Raw genomic sequence first — 16,911 nt, 5'->3', positions numbered from 1 at the left:
TTCCAAGGATGCTCACCACAGGTGCACAGTAAGAACTAAACTGCTTCGTGCCTAGACAGGCCCCTGCCACCGGGGGGGGGGGGGGGGGGGGGGGGGGGGATATAGAGAGAGAGACCCCACAGTACAAGGAGGACAGTATACAACTGCCCCTTACCTGGGCCTTGCTGGTGCCTGTGCCTGACCCACTCGCTGCCGCCATCGATTCCATCGAGGAGCGCTTGCTGTGTTGTGTGGCTAAAACGCTGGTTCCGGACTCCAATAGCGCCAGTCCGGAACCGCTAAATAAGCACCAGCCCCATTCCTCCCCTTTCCCTCTGCGAATTCCAGTGGAAATGACGCCTGTTCCGTGGGTGCCGCCCCCTTCCCGGATGCCTCACTTCCGGCGGATGGAGCCCTGCTGCCATCCCCAAGATGGCGGCGGTGAAATAAGCAACAGGCGGTGGACCGGAGTAAATAATAAACGGCCACCGCCTGCCTTACCGCTGCCTAGGATCAGGTGCCCACGAAAGTCAGACTCACCCTGAGCCCAGATGAAGAGGGGAGCCCAGCCAGCAGCACCTAACCTCAGCTGTGGAATGGGAGGAACCGCTCTCATGAGGTAAAAAAAGCATTTGGTGAAAACACAGGAAACCTGAGCTCCCAGGACCGCACCTGAGAGCCCTGACTTCCCCACGAAGTGTTCCCTCTGGAGGAAACACAAAAACTGACAATGTGTGAAAAGGAGCCTCCTTTTAAAGTTTGGTGGAAGAGGTGTTTCCTGTTTGCAAGGGGAGGAGTCACTCTCTCAAGTGCTGTCCTGAAAGATGTTTAGGGAAAAATGGATTTTTAAAACAGCTTACCTGTAAAATCCTTTTCTTGGAGTACATCAAGGGACACAGAGCACCATAATAATGACTATCTGGGTTATATGCTACCTTTAGGTGATTGAACACTGGCAACCAATAATAAGAAGGTTCCTCCCATATAATGGAAAAAAGGGGGGGGGGAACTGCACTAAGTGATAGGTTGTAAATGAAACACCTAAAATATGATAATATATCAAGTAAATAGCATAGTGAAAAAGCAGCGACTGACAATATGACACCCATATATCACTAAAAATAAAAAAAACAGAAGAATCGCGCTAATCTAAATTACAAATAAGTGCATAGAAACAGTGAACACAAAAATAGGAACAGTGTCAAATGCAAGCTAAACTGAAATTCAATATAAATGAACTCAAAAAATACGGCGGCATCCAGGGTTGACCACCCATGCGACCTATAAGTCCATATAAATAGTGAACTAAATAATAGTCTCAAATGGTGGCATCTATGTGTAACCACCCATGTGAAAGGGGATCCAAGTGAATAAATAATATTCCTCCGTGAAAAGCAGTCCACCACCAAGAATGGAAGGGGTTACTCCTTACCGGAAAGCCATGATCCCCCACTACAGAGGATCATAACTAGCAAAACAGCTGAGACTTGAAACTTGCATCGGTATCAACTACGAGGTCATCAAATCATTAGGGGTAGTGGACCAACTATAGATCCAGTGTCTGTTCTGTCCTTCAGAGTCCAGCCATCTTGGTATGAAAAGCAATTATAGATGCCTGCACTCTCCACCATCGACACTAGCAATGGAACCATCAGCTGTAAATGACAGCTCAAGTCCAACAATAAGCCCACGAATTGAAAGGATCTCTTCCTGGGTATTTTATCTTGCTACACAGTTCTGCTACACAGTTGAGGGGAGGGAACAGAGTATTCCTAGACCACTTTTTAGGCCCAGACTTCTAAAGCTGCTTGCAGCACACTGTGGCCAAAAACAGTCTCCCTTTGAGACCTAACATCCAGTTGATAAAACCTGGTGAATGTATGAACCGAAGACCAGGCGGCCGCTTTGCAAACCTGAGCCATAGACACCTGTTGGCGGACTGCCCATGATGTACGAACTCCTCTAGCAGAGTGAGCTTTGAGATATCGAGGTGGAACCTTGTGTTTCAACTCATAAGCCTGGATAATGACCTGGCGAATCCACCTAGAGATAGTTGAACTAGTTGCTGCCTGTCCCTTTTTAGGACCCTCTGTCAGTTCACCACATCCAGTGCGTGAAGCGACCTTTCCTTCTTAGACCCAGGGTTGGGAAAGAAGGAAGGTAAAATGATATCCTGATTTAAGTGAAAATTGGAAACCACCTTAGTTAAAAAATCTGGGCGGGGTCGCATTACCACCTTGTCCTGATGTACAAACAGAAAGGGTTCTTCACAAGAAAGGGCGGCCAATTCTGACACCCTTCTAGCCGAGGTTATGGCCACCAAAAAGACCAATTTCCTAGTTAATAGGATCAAAGGAATATGCCTAATAGGTTCAAAGGGTTGACTCTGTAGAGCTGATAGCACCAAGTTCAAATCCCAGGGGCATAAAGGCAGCTTAACTGGCGGCCTTAAGTGCAGCACCCCGTGAAGGCTCGTACCAAAGAATGAGATGCAATTGGCCTCTGGAAAAAAAACAATAAGGCTGAAATTTGTCCCTTAATGGTCCCTAGCGATAGATTTAAATCAATTACTGTTTGAAGAAAGGCAAGGACCCTCCCAATCGAATACTTGCGACAGTGGTGTATTTAGGTTTTGTGCTGCCCTAGGCCTGATTAAACTCATGCACTCCCTAATTTAAATACGACCCACCCTTCCTGTCCAGGCCACACCCCTTCCTATTTAAGACACGACCTGTCATCTGTAAACCACACCCCTTCCTCTTTCGTTTCATGGGCACAGCGGCTGCGTTTCATGGGCACAGCGGCTGCGTTTCATGGGCACAGCGGCTGCGTTTCATGGGCACAGCGGCTGCGTTTCATGGGCACAGCGGCTGCGTTTCATGGGCACAGCGGCTGCGTTTCATGGGCACAGCGGCTGCGTTTCATGGGCACAGCGGCTGCGTTTCATGGGCACAGCGGCTGCGTTTCATGGGCACAGCGGCTGCGTTTCATGGGCACAGCGGCTGCGTTTCATGGGCACAGCGGCTGCGTTTCATGGGCACAGCGGCTACGTTTCATGGGCACAGCGGCTGCGTTTCATGGGCACAGCGGCTGCGTTTCACGGGCACAGCGGCTGCGTTTCACGGGCACAGCGGCTGCGTTTCACGGGCACAGTGGCGGAAATTGATGGGCACAGCGGCGGAAATTGATGGGCACAGCGGCGGAAATTGATGGGCACAGCGGCGGAAATTGATGGGCACAGCGGCGGAAATTGATGGGCACAGCGGCGGAAATTGATGGGCACAGCGGCGGAAATTGATGGGCACAATAGCTGCGTTACTAAAGCTGCCTGGGTATATAATTTTAATTGGTCCTGACTCCTGGCTCGCTGTTTCAATCCATCTATTTTATATAGATGGATTGAAACAGCAAGCCAGGAGTCAGGACCAATTTAAAAACTTGAATACCCAGACAGCTTTAGTATATATCTATTCACTTGCTCACATCAATTTGTACCTGAGGGTTCCCGACGCCACCGTCCTCTCTCGCTCCTCTGTTAACAGAGAGACCCGTCCCGACTCCCGCCCCGAGCTGGAGAGCATGCAATGATGCCACACAGAGGTGGGTAGGTGGAGCATTAGGCTCCACCTCCACCAGTTAAGTTATGTCCAGGGCACCAGGTATGGCCATTGGCCAGTGACACCTAGTCAGTCATGGTCCGTTTTATGGGGGCGGAAGTTGCTCCCCCCTCGCCGGCCAAGTACGCGCCCATACTGCCAGTGGTGAGTGCCGATATATAGCAAGGCAAACTGGCCGCGGGAGGCTATAACTGAGCGGGACATGGGGAGGACGGGTCGAGGGGGTTTTTGTGCGGGGGGGGGGGGGGGGGGGCGGCAAAAAAGCCGCCGCCCCCTGCAAAGTGCCGCCCTAGACCTAGGCCTTGTTGGCCTAGGCCAAGATACAGCACTGACTTGCGAGGGTATCATCTTCTCCTCTCGCACCAGGAAATGTATGATTTCCAGACCTTAAGGTAAATACTTCTAGAAATTGGCTTTCTAGCATTTATCAGAGTAGACAGAACAGACCCTCTGATACCACGGTCTTTCAGCACCCTGGTCTCAATAGCCATGCCATCAAACTCAGCGACTGTAAAGAAGGATGGTATATGGGACCTTGAGACAGCAGGTCTGGACAGTATGGGAGGCACAAAGGGTCCTCCACCGCCATCCTCACAATCTCTGAGTACCAGGACCTCCTGGGCCATCCTGAGGCCACCAGAATTACTGCTTTCTGTTCCTCCTATATCCTGCGTAACAAGTGCGGCAGCATCTGGATCAGAGCAAAAGCGTAAATTAGGGAAAACCGATCCCAGGGAATCACCAATGCATCCGTCCCTACAGCAAGTGGATCCCTGGTCCTGGATACAAAGCTGTCCACCTTGGCATTGAACCTGGAGGCCAGGAGATCCACCTCTGGCACCCCCCAACGCTGGCAGACTTAGGTAGTCTGCCCGCCAATTGTCCACACCTGGAATAAAGAATGCCGACAAACGGCACGTGACTTTCTGCCCAAATTAATATGTGATTTACTTCCCTTTGGGCTGCCCGGCTTCGGGTGCCCCCTTGGTGGTTGATGTATGCCACAACCGTGGAGTTGTCGGACTGGACTCTGACCGGAAACCCCCGCAAAATAGGAGAGCCAAACAGCTGCCCGGATTTCCAGCAGATTGATGGGCAAGGTCTTCTTTACTTGGGACCATTTTCCCTGTACTGAGTCCTCTTCCAGGACGGCTGGCGTCCTAGTCACCACTTTCCAGGTTACAGGCGGAAAGGATTTTCCACCCTTCAAGTTGTTGGTTTTTGACCACCAAGAGAGGTCCTGTTTTACCTGTAGGGATAGAGACATGGGATGATCCAAGGTTTGAACAGACTTGTTCCAAGCTTCCAGGATAGTCTTTTGGAACAACCTGGAGTGAAACTGCGCATAAGGAACTGCGCTGAAAGATGCCACCATCTTGCCCAGCAGCCTCATGCACAGTCGAATTGAAGGCCTTCCTACCCTTGTGACTTCTCGGACCAGCTCCACTATGGACCTGACCTTTAAGGGAGGTAAAATTACCCTTTCCTGGGTTGCATCTAGGATTAGGCCTAGATATGTCAAGACATGAACTGGCCGAAGGGCTGATTTGTCCGTATTCAGGATCCAGCCTAGGAACTTCAGGAAACGAACAGTAGTTGAAACGTTTTCCACTAAGGTGGAGTAAGACTGGTCCCTTAACAGAAGGTCGTCCAGATATCCTACCACTGAGATCTTTTGGGACCTTAGAAAAGAGAACACTGGAGCCAAAACTTTTGTGAAGACTCGAGGGGCCGTGGCTAGACCGAACAGAAGTGCCACAAATTGGAAATGACACCCCTCTACTGCGAAGCGGAGAAACTTTTGATGCGGACCGAAAATTGGCACATGTAGGTACGCATCCTTAATGTCTATGGATGCTAAAAAAATCCTCTCTTCTCAAGGATCCGATTACTGAACAAACCGACTCCATACGGAAGGTTCGGACGTTTAGAAAGGAATTTAGGGACTTGAGGTCCAGAATGGGCCTTACCTCCCCATTTGGTTTGGGCACTGTGAGAATAGGTTAGAATAGAATCCTTTGAATTTTTCCTTGTGTGGAACCTCGATACTTACCTTCTGCCTTTCTAGCTGTTCTAAAGCTAGGAATAGGCTTTTCTTTTTTATTGGGTCCGATGGGACTCTGGATACCAGAAAACCGATTCGGAGGAAAATCCCGGAACTCTATTTTGTAACCTTGTGTTACAGTGGAAATGACCCACCTGTCCTGAATCAATTTTCCCCAAGCGTCTGAACAGCCGCAGTCTGCCCCCCACTTGCAAGAGTGGGGGGCACCCCTTCATAAGGAGGACTTGGAATTGGTTTTGGCTGGCTTCTGGGTCCAAGGTCTTTTTTGACCCCGAGGTTTCTTAAAGGTAGGCGGTTGAGGCCATCACCTCTCGGGAGAAGAGGTGCCTGGCCCGGGAGTGTTGGGAATCTTAAAGGAAGGCGGCTTATTCCTTTTAACTGGAAGCAAGGAGCTCTTTCCTCCTGAGATCTTTTGGATATATTTATCCAGATCTTCTCCAAACAAACGCTCACCATGAAAGGGAAAAGACGCGAGTAGCCTTTTGCATGGCATCTTGGCTGACCAGTTCTTTAGCCACAAGACCCTGCGCATATGGATTGAGAGTAGCGCAAAATGAGACATCTGCTGGATCGAGTCCTTTAATGCGACTACCGCAAAACATAAAGTGTGAGGAAGTTCTGGCAATTCGTCAGAAAACTCCTCCTGAACAGGTAAGTTCCTGACCAATCTTTTAAAACGGTCCTTCAAGGACTGACAAATATCGATAGCCGCAACTGCCGGTTGTACTGCTGACCCAGCCACTGCAAAGGAGGCTTTTAGTAAAGATTCCAGCTTTTTATCCGCCGGATCTTTAAACCCTTGGGCATTATCCACTGGACAGGTTAAGCTTTTATTCACTGATGAAAATGGCGGCATCAACCAAAGGCGTATCCCACCTTTTTCTGAATTTTTCCTCCATAGGGTATAAAAAGGAAAACCTTTTTGGAGGCAAATATATTCTGTCCGGGTGGTCCCAGTCAGCGTACATCACCTGCGCCTGGATGCACAGGGAACGCCTGGGAACCTTGCTGAGGCCACAAGGATCCCAACGTAAAACAGGAAAGTCCCAGTTCCTGTACTGGGAGTAACTTAAACCCTGCTCTCACCATCTCAGCCAAAGATTGGATGAATAATTTTTGGGATTGGGAAGCTGACATTGGTTCCTCGGAACCTGAATCCCCCGCCGAGGATTCTTAAGCCTCTGCTTCCTCCCTATCTTTTACGGCCACCTCCTCCAAATCTTCTGCCCATTCTGGATTCAAATCACAAGGACCCAGCTGGCAAAGAGTCCTGGTGCTCTAGTGATTCTCCACTGGGACCAGGCTCAGGAGATAGAGATCTATGACGTTTCTTCCCTCCCTGCGTTACTGAGGCAATCATACCCGCTATTTTGCCTTCAAGGCCAGCTAGGGCTGATGCCAAGTCATCCTTAGTAACATAAGCCGATGCAGGGATATTGGTAGTGGCCACAATGCCTGACAAATGCAATGCCTCAGGCAGGCCAAATGCCGCAGGTCTTTCAGGGGAGATTGACGCTGCGGTGGCCTGAGGTTGATCTCCTGTTTTTGAAGGAGTCACTTTAACCCTTGGACTTGCCCTGCTCCCTGTACCTTGTTTTCTGGAAGACATTGCTTACAGGGTTTGAGGGAAAATAATATATATATATATATATATATATATATATATATATATATATATATATATATATATATATATACATATACACACACATACACGTATATTCATATATATACACATACACACACTCTTGTGCTAAATAGCTGAGCCAAGCGTATAGCAACTATCCCGGCCTTTAACGTGTTGCAAATGCCCAACTCACGTGCCCAGACCTTTGTGTCCCACCGCACTAGGTTCCTAGCTCTTGCGAGCCTACACTGACAAGCAGCAATAACACACGCGGACGCTGACTTCCCTCATATGCGCGCCGCCTCGTGACACATGCGCACGGCCGCGGGGAACATCACGGCGCCCACACAGCCATGCCGCGATGCATGCGGCAACCTCCCCGCTCCACGCACGCCGTATCGCATGCGGCGCATATCCCCGACGCACGCTCCTACTCACGTGCCCGGAACCCACGCCACCATGCGGGAGACACCCGCCTAAGTGCACCTTGTGGTAGTTTGTAACCTTCCATACAGAGGGAACATAAGGCACAGAATTTTGGCAAAAACACCACATGTTATAGCAACACAGTAATACAGTTTAGTCCTCCAGAGGGAGCACTCACCGATCCTCGCTGCAGGGCCTGGAACAGGCCCAATCTTCCCCCATCACCATGGGTAGCGCCACTGAGGACCTTCAAGGACCGGGTCCGCCTTTGTTTCTGGGTCCACACCCTTGGACCTGTAAAGCACCCTTCTGATTTCCTTGGGCAGGAGATAGACCAGGAATACCATACAAGGGTCCAGCGCCATAAAGGACACATTACAGGCAAAACCTTGTTCTTGAACCAAGGCTCGGGTACCATCCACTTTAGCTTTAATATGCCATCCGAATGGATCCAATTATAACATCCTCACTGGGACATTATTGAAGAATCACTTTCAAGAAACTGGCAAAAAACTAAAAAGGTACTTCCTGTATGGGAGAGGGTTATATGGGAGCAACCTTCTTATTATTGGCTGCCAGTGTCCAATCACCTAAAGGTAGCATATAACCCAGATAGTCATTATTATGGTGCTCTGTGTCCCGTGATGTACGATAAAGAAAACTCAAATTTACTTTGGTAATTACCTTCACTGTCACTTCATGTTATCTTCCTTTGGGATAGTCCAACTCCTCCCCTTAAAAGTTAACCTTCTTTTCAACCTACTCCTCCCTCTTGCTGAGGAGAGTCTGAATATTTCTCCCTTCTCCCAATCTTCCAAGTCACTCAGATTGTTTAGTCACTTTTAAGTACCTTCCCATCATCTTTTCTTAAAAAATCATTGTATCGCAAAACTTTAACTTTCCTTAACCACTTGCCGACTGCAGCACGCCGATTTACACCGGCAGAATGGCACAGGCAGGCAAAAGGGCGTACCCGTACGTCCCTTTGAATTTAGCGCCTAGCGGGCGTGTGCCTCGCTAACTCGATGTTCGCCGGTGACCCGTGATTGCAGCGAGAAGAGGCAGAATGGAGAGATGCCTATGTAAACAAGGCATTACCCTGTTCTGCCTAGCAACATGACAGGGATCTACTGCTCCCTGTCATCGGGAGCAGTGATCTCTGCCATGTTGTAGTGAGCCCACCCCCCCCTACAGTTAGAGCACATCCAGGGAACACACTTTACACCTTGACCACCCCCTAGTGTTAAACCCCTTCCCTGCCAGTGTAATTTATACAGCAAACAGTGGCTATTTGTAGCTCTGATCGATGTATAAATGTCAATGGTCCCAAAACAGTGTCAAAAGTGTCCGATCTGTCCGCCATAATGTTGCAGTCCCAATAAAAAACAGATCACGCCCATTACCAGTAAAAAAAACAAAGATTAATAATAAAAATGCCATAAATCTATCCCCTATTTTGTAGACGCTATAACTTTTGCGCAAACCAATCAATATACACTTATTGCAATTTTTTTAACCAAAAATATGTAGAATACATATCGGCCTAAACTGTGGAAGAAATTTGTATTTTTATATATTTTTTGGGGATATTATAGCAAAAAGTTAAAAATATTGCTTTTTTTTTCAAAATTGTCGTTTTTTTTTTTTGTTTGTATCGCAAAAAATAAAAACGCAGACGTGATCAAATACCACCAAAAGAAAGCTCTATTTGTGGGGGGGGGGGTGGGGAAACGTCAATTTTGTTTGGGTACAATGTCGCACGACCGCGCAATTGTCAACTAAGGTGACGCAGTGTTGAATCGCAAAAAATGCTCTGTTCAGGAAGGGGGTAAATCCTTCCAGGGCTGAAGTGGTTAAATTGGTCTAATGCTTTGTCTTTTTTTTTTTTTTTTTTTTATATAATAGTTTGCAGGTTACAGGTTGGCATCCATGAACTGGGGGAGGATTTGGTGAACACTTCGTTTTATTTAGGTGTACGTTAGGTTTAAGCCCAGCATGTTAACTATTTTTGACTACTGAACAACCCATTGGTTTAATGATACGGTCCTTTCAATGTATGAATACGAAACAAACACGCACTATTATACTACCATTTGGACCACATTCAAACACCACTTGCATAGGAGTTTTGGTAGATCCTGAATCTCAGCATAGCACAACTAAAGTGCACTGCTAACTACTAAACCACAAAATCACTAAGTACACAATTGTAATATTCAATTCCATGTTTAACAGCAGTAACCCTGGATAGTTAGAGAACAGAATATTTTTACACCGCTTCTTTAACATAGCCACAAATAGAAGTAATATATTTTCAGAAATCAATTACCTGACTCATTTGTCCATGAAGAGGGATGGCAGTAAAACCAAGATTTCGCAATAATGAGGACACTCTCTGAGTGTTGTTACATGTGCTGCAGAATATCATAAAAGAGTTTCCAGCCAACTCATTCAAAATGTACACTAAATAACTGTCCTGGAAGAGAAAAACACACAAAAAAAAAAAACTTACACGATGAGAACATTTTCATTTCTAACTTGAAGTGGTTGTAAACCTCAGACATTAAATCTGAATAAAGCACATATTACTATAGCCCCTTCCCTCCAATCAGCTCTAAGGGTTCTTTCACAATGGGGCGAGGGTCCGGGTAAAGTGTTGCAGCCTCAGCGGCGCTTTGTAGCCTCTAGCGGCCGAAAAAAGGGTTAAAAGCACCCATGTTGCATCGCTTCGGAATCGCTGCCCATTCATTTCAATGGGTAGGGGCGGTGTGGGAGCGCTGTATACAGCGCCCCCGCGCCGCCCCAAGGATGCTGCTTGCAGGACTTTTTTTCCCATGCCTCAAGCGCACCGCCCCAGTTTGAAAGCACTCAGGCTTTCACACTGGGGAGGCATGAGAGGCGCTTTTCAGGCACTATTTTAAGCACTTAAATGCCTGAAAAGCGCCTCAGTGTGAAAGGGGTCTAAGAGTGCTTGTACAGTGTGTAACTGCAGATCTCCACCCCCTGATTTGAGAGTCTGACAAATGCTTTTCATCCCTGAGTTTTACAAAGATGTACAGAACAAATGGCTGCAAATACACAGGTACAGCTTATATGGGAGGATGTGTTCCACTGGGTAAAAAAAAAGGGTTTACAACCACTTAACAGGACCCAATGCACGAAATGAGCCATATAATTTATCACAGTGTGTATAGGAAACATATTTTACAATGAAATGCCAAAATACAAACTAGAAACCTTGTCATCAACTTAAGAAATTACAGGTAAAAGCAAAGAGAAATGTAAAATATTAAATAACTATATAGTGATATTAATTATAATAAAAAAAATTAAACGCTGTCCCCTTAAGCGAGTCTGCTGCCTGACAACATATCAGATCACATCACAGATAGCAGGGACAAGCAGCAATCTTAGCGCTTTGTCGATGCAGGCTTTTGCAGGCAAAGAACATGCAAACAATATTTTAAATTCACAAATAATCTTAGGGGTAGATTTTTGTTTACAGGGTGTCCCTTACCATTTCTGGCGTCAGCATGATGGGAACATGAATTACTTTTTGGTAGTTGTAATAAATAGAAGAAAAGTCACTGAATATTTATTGTTTCAAAAAGAAATGTACACAAAAATACGTGCCCATTTTTGCCGTAAAATCCAGGTATTAATTAGGTTTTAATGAAGCCATCTCTTTTGAAAGTTATTTTTGCCAGTCAATTGCATTGATGTACAAGTATATACACATTTAAGGACTATTGAACCTTTACTGGAGGTATTGAGTGAGACAACACACTAAGCTTCATTCCCAACAATGCCTTTTTTGTGATCAATCTTGTATAGACGTTTTGGTAAATGTGCATCATACGATACATACAAGGGCAACATCATAACACTGAAATTTTAAGTATAGATATTCCAAACAAAAATTAATCATTTATGCTCTATATTTTATGATACATACATATGTAGCTGTAGCCAGGTCCCAGCTAAATTGCTTGTGCCAGTGGGGGGGATACACTAGCCACAATGCATCCTGAATGCAGAGTGAGAACCTACAGAAGAGCACAGCATCTAGGGGCACGTAGTGCAAAGAGCCAAATCTGCACTGGGGACTGATAGTCGTAGACTACAAGTTCCAGCTGGCTGAATGGAGAGAACATAATGCTGGGGGAGGTGATAAATAGTCATTCAGCTAAGAGGAGAGACCTAGACGATCGGAGGAATGCAAAGCTAGCACTGAGGCCTAGGCAGCAAGGGAGAGCCTCCGTTTGTCGTGTGTGGACCCATCTGTCATTGGCAGCTTCTCGTCGTTCAGGTGACAAATTGGGGGTCACCCTCAGATCATAGGATCTTCAGGAGTCTGCTTCACTATCTCCCCACTATTCATTTGAGCCTGCTATCATCTGGATTGGTGAGCAGGCAAAATCCTATCCCCTTTACACCCCAAGAGTCACTGCATGCAGACACCTTTACCTTGTTTCTCTTTGCTAAAGTCCTAATAAGGAGACACTTTACATTTTTCAAGGTGATGCTTCAAAAAACTGAGTGCCCAAGTTGATGTTTTTATTTACTATGTTGAGTGGCACCAAAATCGGGCTCTAATTAGAGACATTAAAAGGTACTGACTTTTGTCTGATATCTGCCTGCTTCCCTTGGTAGCCTTAAAATTGATTTCCATGTTTCCTGTCACTTTAGTTTGTTGGAACCAAGCTGGTTCAAATTAACAATTTCCTTCACTAACTGCTGCACAGGCTCTTAACACTTTATGTACTGCATGTAGCTTCTGCTACAACAGTACACAATGCAGGGTTCCAGCTGTGAGACAGACTTCCCATCTCACAACCAAAACAATATAGAGTCAGTCTGAGTGGCGCTCAGCCATTCAAAGGCAGCTTTGTATTCTATGAATGAAAAAAAATGAGTTGGACAGCGTGATGTCATCAGCCTGCCCCTCCAACCCCAATTAGAGGAAGCTTTGTATTCGATCACGAAAAACAAAGCTACATATAAAGACTGACTCTGCATTGTTCCAGGTGTGAGACAGGAGGTCTGTCTCTGGACCCCAGCTCTGTGTACTGTGTGTAGCTGAAGCTACAAAGCTACAAAGTGCAGAACTTTGTGACGGAAATAGTTTGGACCAGCTTGGTCCAAACTATTTAAAGTGACAGGAAACATGGAAGTCAGCATTAAGCCCACAGCAGTCCCCCTGTCAGAAGACAAAGGCACAGCAGGGGAGATCGCCACGCCAATATCGCTTTTGTTAGCACAGCAACCTGTTTTTTTGGGGGTTTAGCCCACTGGGATTTAACCAAGGTTGTTTCATCTCTGGTTAATATTGACCAAACAGGTTTTATGTAGGGAAAGTCTACAGATACGAATTTAAGTAGACTTTTTACCTATTTACAACTTCCCAACATGGAATCACCCACTAGAATTATAGCGTCTATCGACATTGAAAAAGCTTATGATTCAGTCGATTGGCAGTTAATGCATAGGGTGCTAGAACAAATGGTTTTCGTGCCTGTGTCTAGAAAATGGATAACCATGTTGTGCAGATGTCCCAGTGTGGAAGTACATCTGGGGCTTTCTATCTCCCCCTTTGTCTGGAGGGGCACCAGGTAGGGGTGTCTCCTATCCCCCTTCCTTTTTGCCCTAACCATGGAGCCCTTGGCGATTGCCCTTAGGTTATGACAGGAGGTTGACGCTATTAGGGTGGGTAATATTAGAGGATGTCTTGCACTGTATGCAGACTATTTGATTTTGTTCTATAAAGACCCGGGAGGCTCCCTGCACGCTGCATTGAACATTCTGAGCGAGTTTACATTATACTCGGGCTTAAAAGGAAAATTGGAACAAGTCATCTATATTGCCGTTGGATTAGGGTGCCAAGGGGGTAGCTGAAACTAATCTTCCATTGCGATGGGTTTTTCCCTTTTGGGAAAAAATTTGGGAGTAAAAAATCACCGCAAAGGTTCAAGATTACATACCTCAAAATCTACTTTCCTTAGTGACATTTCTTAAACCAAAATCCAGGCCTGGAAGAAGTTAGCCTTGTCCTTGATAGGGAGCATAAGCTTACTTAAGAAATATAAAATAACTGGAAGGATTTTCATTTTAAGACATTCTCCGACATGGGTGCCCAAATCCTTTTTCAAAAAGCTAGACGGGATCATTGGTTCTTTCCTATGGGCGCCTAGGTCCCCCAGAATAGGGATAAAGGTATCACAGGAACCCTGGGGTCAGGGGGGTCTGGCCTTGCCAGACGGACAAAAGTATTACTTGGCAGACCAAATGGTGTTCGCCCCTCGTTGGCTGCTGGCAAATGATGGGAATTTGGCTATTGTGTTTGAGGCGGCACAACTGGGGTCATATGAAAGTCTACGGTTGGCTCTCTATAGAGGTCCTAAATACAATCTCTCTCTTACTTTAACTATGAAGGTCACTATTAAAGAATGGGAAGCAAACTGGCATGTCCTAGTCATCTGGGCATTTCACCCTCTGCTCCTTTGTGGATGAATCCTAGATTATTTCACTTCTATGACCTACCTGACTACATAGTGTGGGAGACCAAAGGCATTATAACTAGAGAAGGGGAACTTTTAACTTTTGAACAGCTTAAGGAAAGACAACCTCCCAAACTCCTATTTATTTAGATTCTTTCAACTACGCCATGATTTCCAGGTTCCATTTTGGGACATGGGGGTTGAACCACTGCCTTCTGATCTAGAGACTTTACTAATGGATGAAGATCTTTCTAAAACCCTATCGGTGACATTTAAGAAATTCTTTAAAAAGATGCCTTTGGGAGGGCGTGGCCGGATGTGAAGGAGAGAAGACGTGCTGCGGCTGAGCTCCGCTCTCACATAGATCCTGATACCGATCCTGGCTCGAAAATCTCACCTACCTCCACCTAATCCGGCACCCTGGGGTCCAAGAGGTCCCTCAACACCAAGCGGACCCCCCCGCCACCTCCGGGTAAGACCCGTTCATCATCCGCGGCCTATACCCGCTCCTCGGCCGCCGCCATCTTGTCCACGAGGCCTCCTATCTCCACAATGTCGGCTGGTACACAGACACAAACCCTCTCTGAGCTGTCTGCAGCACAAGCAGCCTCACATGCAGAGCTTCTAGCCGCCATAAAAACGGGCAATGACTCGGTCATGGTTAAGATAGACCATCTAGTCACCGATGTCAGCCTTATAAGGCACGACATGGACAAATTTAGGTCCCGGTTTGCTGAGGCTGAAGGCCGCATTTCCCAGCTAGAGGACGATACCAGAGCTGACTCCAGGGACCTCCGTGCCCTGCAATTGCAAGTGAAAGCCCTGCAAGAAAAGTCCATAGACACTGAGAACAGACTGAGGAGGAACAACATTCGTGTCATAGGTCTCCCTGAGAGGGCAGAGGGGTCTAAACCAGCTGAATTTGCAGAATCCTTCCTCCTCTCTCTCCTGGATATCCCTGCCATGCCTCCCACATATGTAGTGGAGAGGGCCCACAGAGTTCCCCCTGCTCCCCCTATACCCGGAGCCCCGCCGAGACCATTCCTCCTCAGGCTCCTTAACTACAGGGACCGGGATAAACTGCTTGCTGCAGCCAGGGAGAAGCAAGAATTACGCTTCAACAACGCAAAGATAATGCTCTTTCCCGACTATTCCCCAGAGATACAGCAAAGACGCCGATCGTTCACGGAAGCAAGAAGACGCCTGAGAGACAAAGGATTAAAATTCAGCTTACTTTACCCTAGCAAGCTTCGAGTGATCGATGGCGAAAGAGCTCACTTCTTCATGGATCCTGAGGCAGCTCTCTCCTGGCTGGATGGTCGTGGCTAAATGGCAGCTCTGTATCCCCAGGTACTGTGACTTGACTTAATTAACCGGCAAGTTCCAATCCTCCTATTTTCCCTCTTTCCACTTGGATCTACCATCAATAATCTTTACTTACCCTCTGGGTCATATTACCTGCTGCGGATTTCCATTTTTCAAGGTTTCCAAGGGATACGCTGAGATTCTGACCCCATCTTCACTCGCATTCCAAGATGATCCCATACTTTTTCTTTCTTTTTTGCTAGACTTTTATTTTTCTCCCTCCTCCCCCTTTTTTCTTATGTCACTATTTCATTCCACAGCTCCAATTGAATAAGTCATTCAACGTGTGTGTGAACTGAGCACTATATTGAGAGCCGGACTGCTCGGCCTCCGGTTGAGCGAACTACACAACTGCCCAACAGGTTTTCCACGCAGCAGAACCTCACTTCCCCTCCTGCACTCCCCCTCCATCTGCCCCCACTTGGTGGCTTTATATCACTCCACGGTTGAGGGGAATAAAATAACTTTCACACCCCCTACCAAGACCACGGACTGGTCTCTAGTAAAAACATTACTGAGTGATAACCCTATTTAAGGGTACACCTACAGTTAGAAGTTGGTTTTTTCTTTTTTGGGTAAAACTATTCCCGCTCTCCTCCCCGGTTTTAATTTCTTTTTCTTTTGGAGAGGAGATGGGAATCAGTAGGATAAGCACTCAGTGCTTGGGTTGTTTATGTTTTAGTTTGTTGTTTTTATTGTTAGTGTTTAAATGGTTGCTGCAGTGGTCAATTGCTACCGCCACACGGTGGGGTTACTCGGGGATTTTGCTGTCTGTGAGTTGCCCTCCCATATGCCCCTCCTACTATCCTGTCCTACATCGGTCCCCCTTCTACGAATGGCTACCTCCCTAACTGAAAAATTTACTGTCCTCTCATGGAATATCAGAGGCCTGAATTCTAAATTCAAACGCGCACTATTAACCAAATACCTGAAACTCCACTCCCCTCATATTATTCTTCTCCAAGAGACTCACCTCACAGGCAGCAAGGTTCTGACACTTAAAAAACCCTGGATACAGAGGTCCGTGCACGCTACATACTCCTCCTATGCAAGGGGGGTCTCAATACTAATTGCCAAGAAATTCCCATGTACAATTGAGGAGGTATGCACTGATCCCCAGGGTAAATTTGTTATTTTGGTGTTTAAACATTGGTCTCAGAGATATATTGTGATTAATATTTACATACCTCCACCCTTTTCTCCAAGCCTTCTCTATACAGTCCTGGAAAAAGCGGCCCCCTTTTGCCCTGGGAAACTTTTGGTAATGGGGGATTTTAATGCTATTCTCTCCCCAGAGATGGATAGACCTGCCCCTCCTAAAAGCCACAACTCTGA

The 16,911-nt window shown here is 46.5% G+C and overlaps 1 protein-coding gene across 2 annotated transcripts in view; it reads right to left on the bottom strand.

The window, feature by feature from the left end:
• The window catches only part of DDX47 (DEAD-box helicase 47), a 582,234-nt gene that overhangs the window by 212,951 nt on the left and 352,372 nt on the right, over positions 1-16,911 (bottom strand). Inside the window, exon 8 of one of the 2 annotated variants that reach the window (XM_073592663.1) lies at positions 10,044-10,190. The exons of the other annotated variant lie outside the window; for it this stretch is intronic. Coding sequence (XP_073448764.1) covers positions 10,044-10,190 — 147 coding nt within the window. The remainder of the gene's footprint in view (positions 1-10,043; positions 10,191-16,911) is intronic. 2 annotated transcript variants of the gene reach the window in all.

This window comes from Aquarana catesbeiana, linkage group LG07 (genome assembly GCF_042186555.1).
Source record: "Aquarana catesbeiana isolate 2022-GZ linkage group LG07, ASM4218655v1, whole genome shotgun sequence".
Lineage (NCBI taxonomy): Eukaryota > Metazoa > Chordata > Amphibia > Anura > Ranidae > Aquarana > Aquarana catesbeiana.
This window is presented reverse-complemented; position numbering and strand designations above follow the sequence as displayed.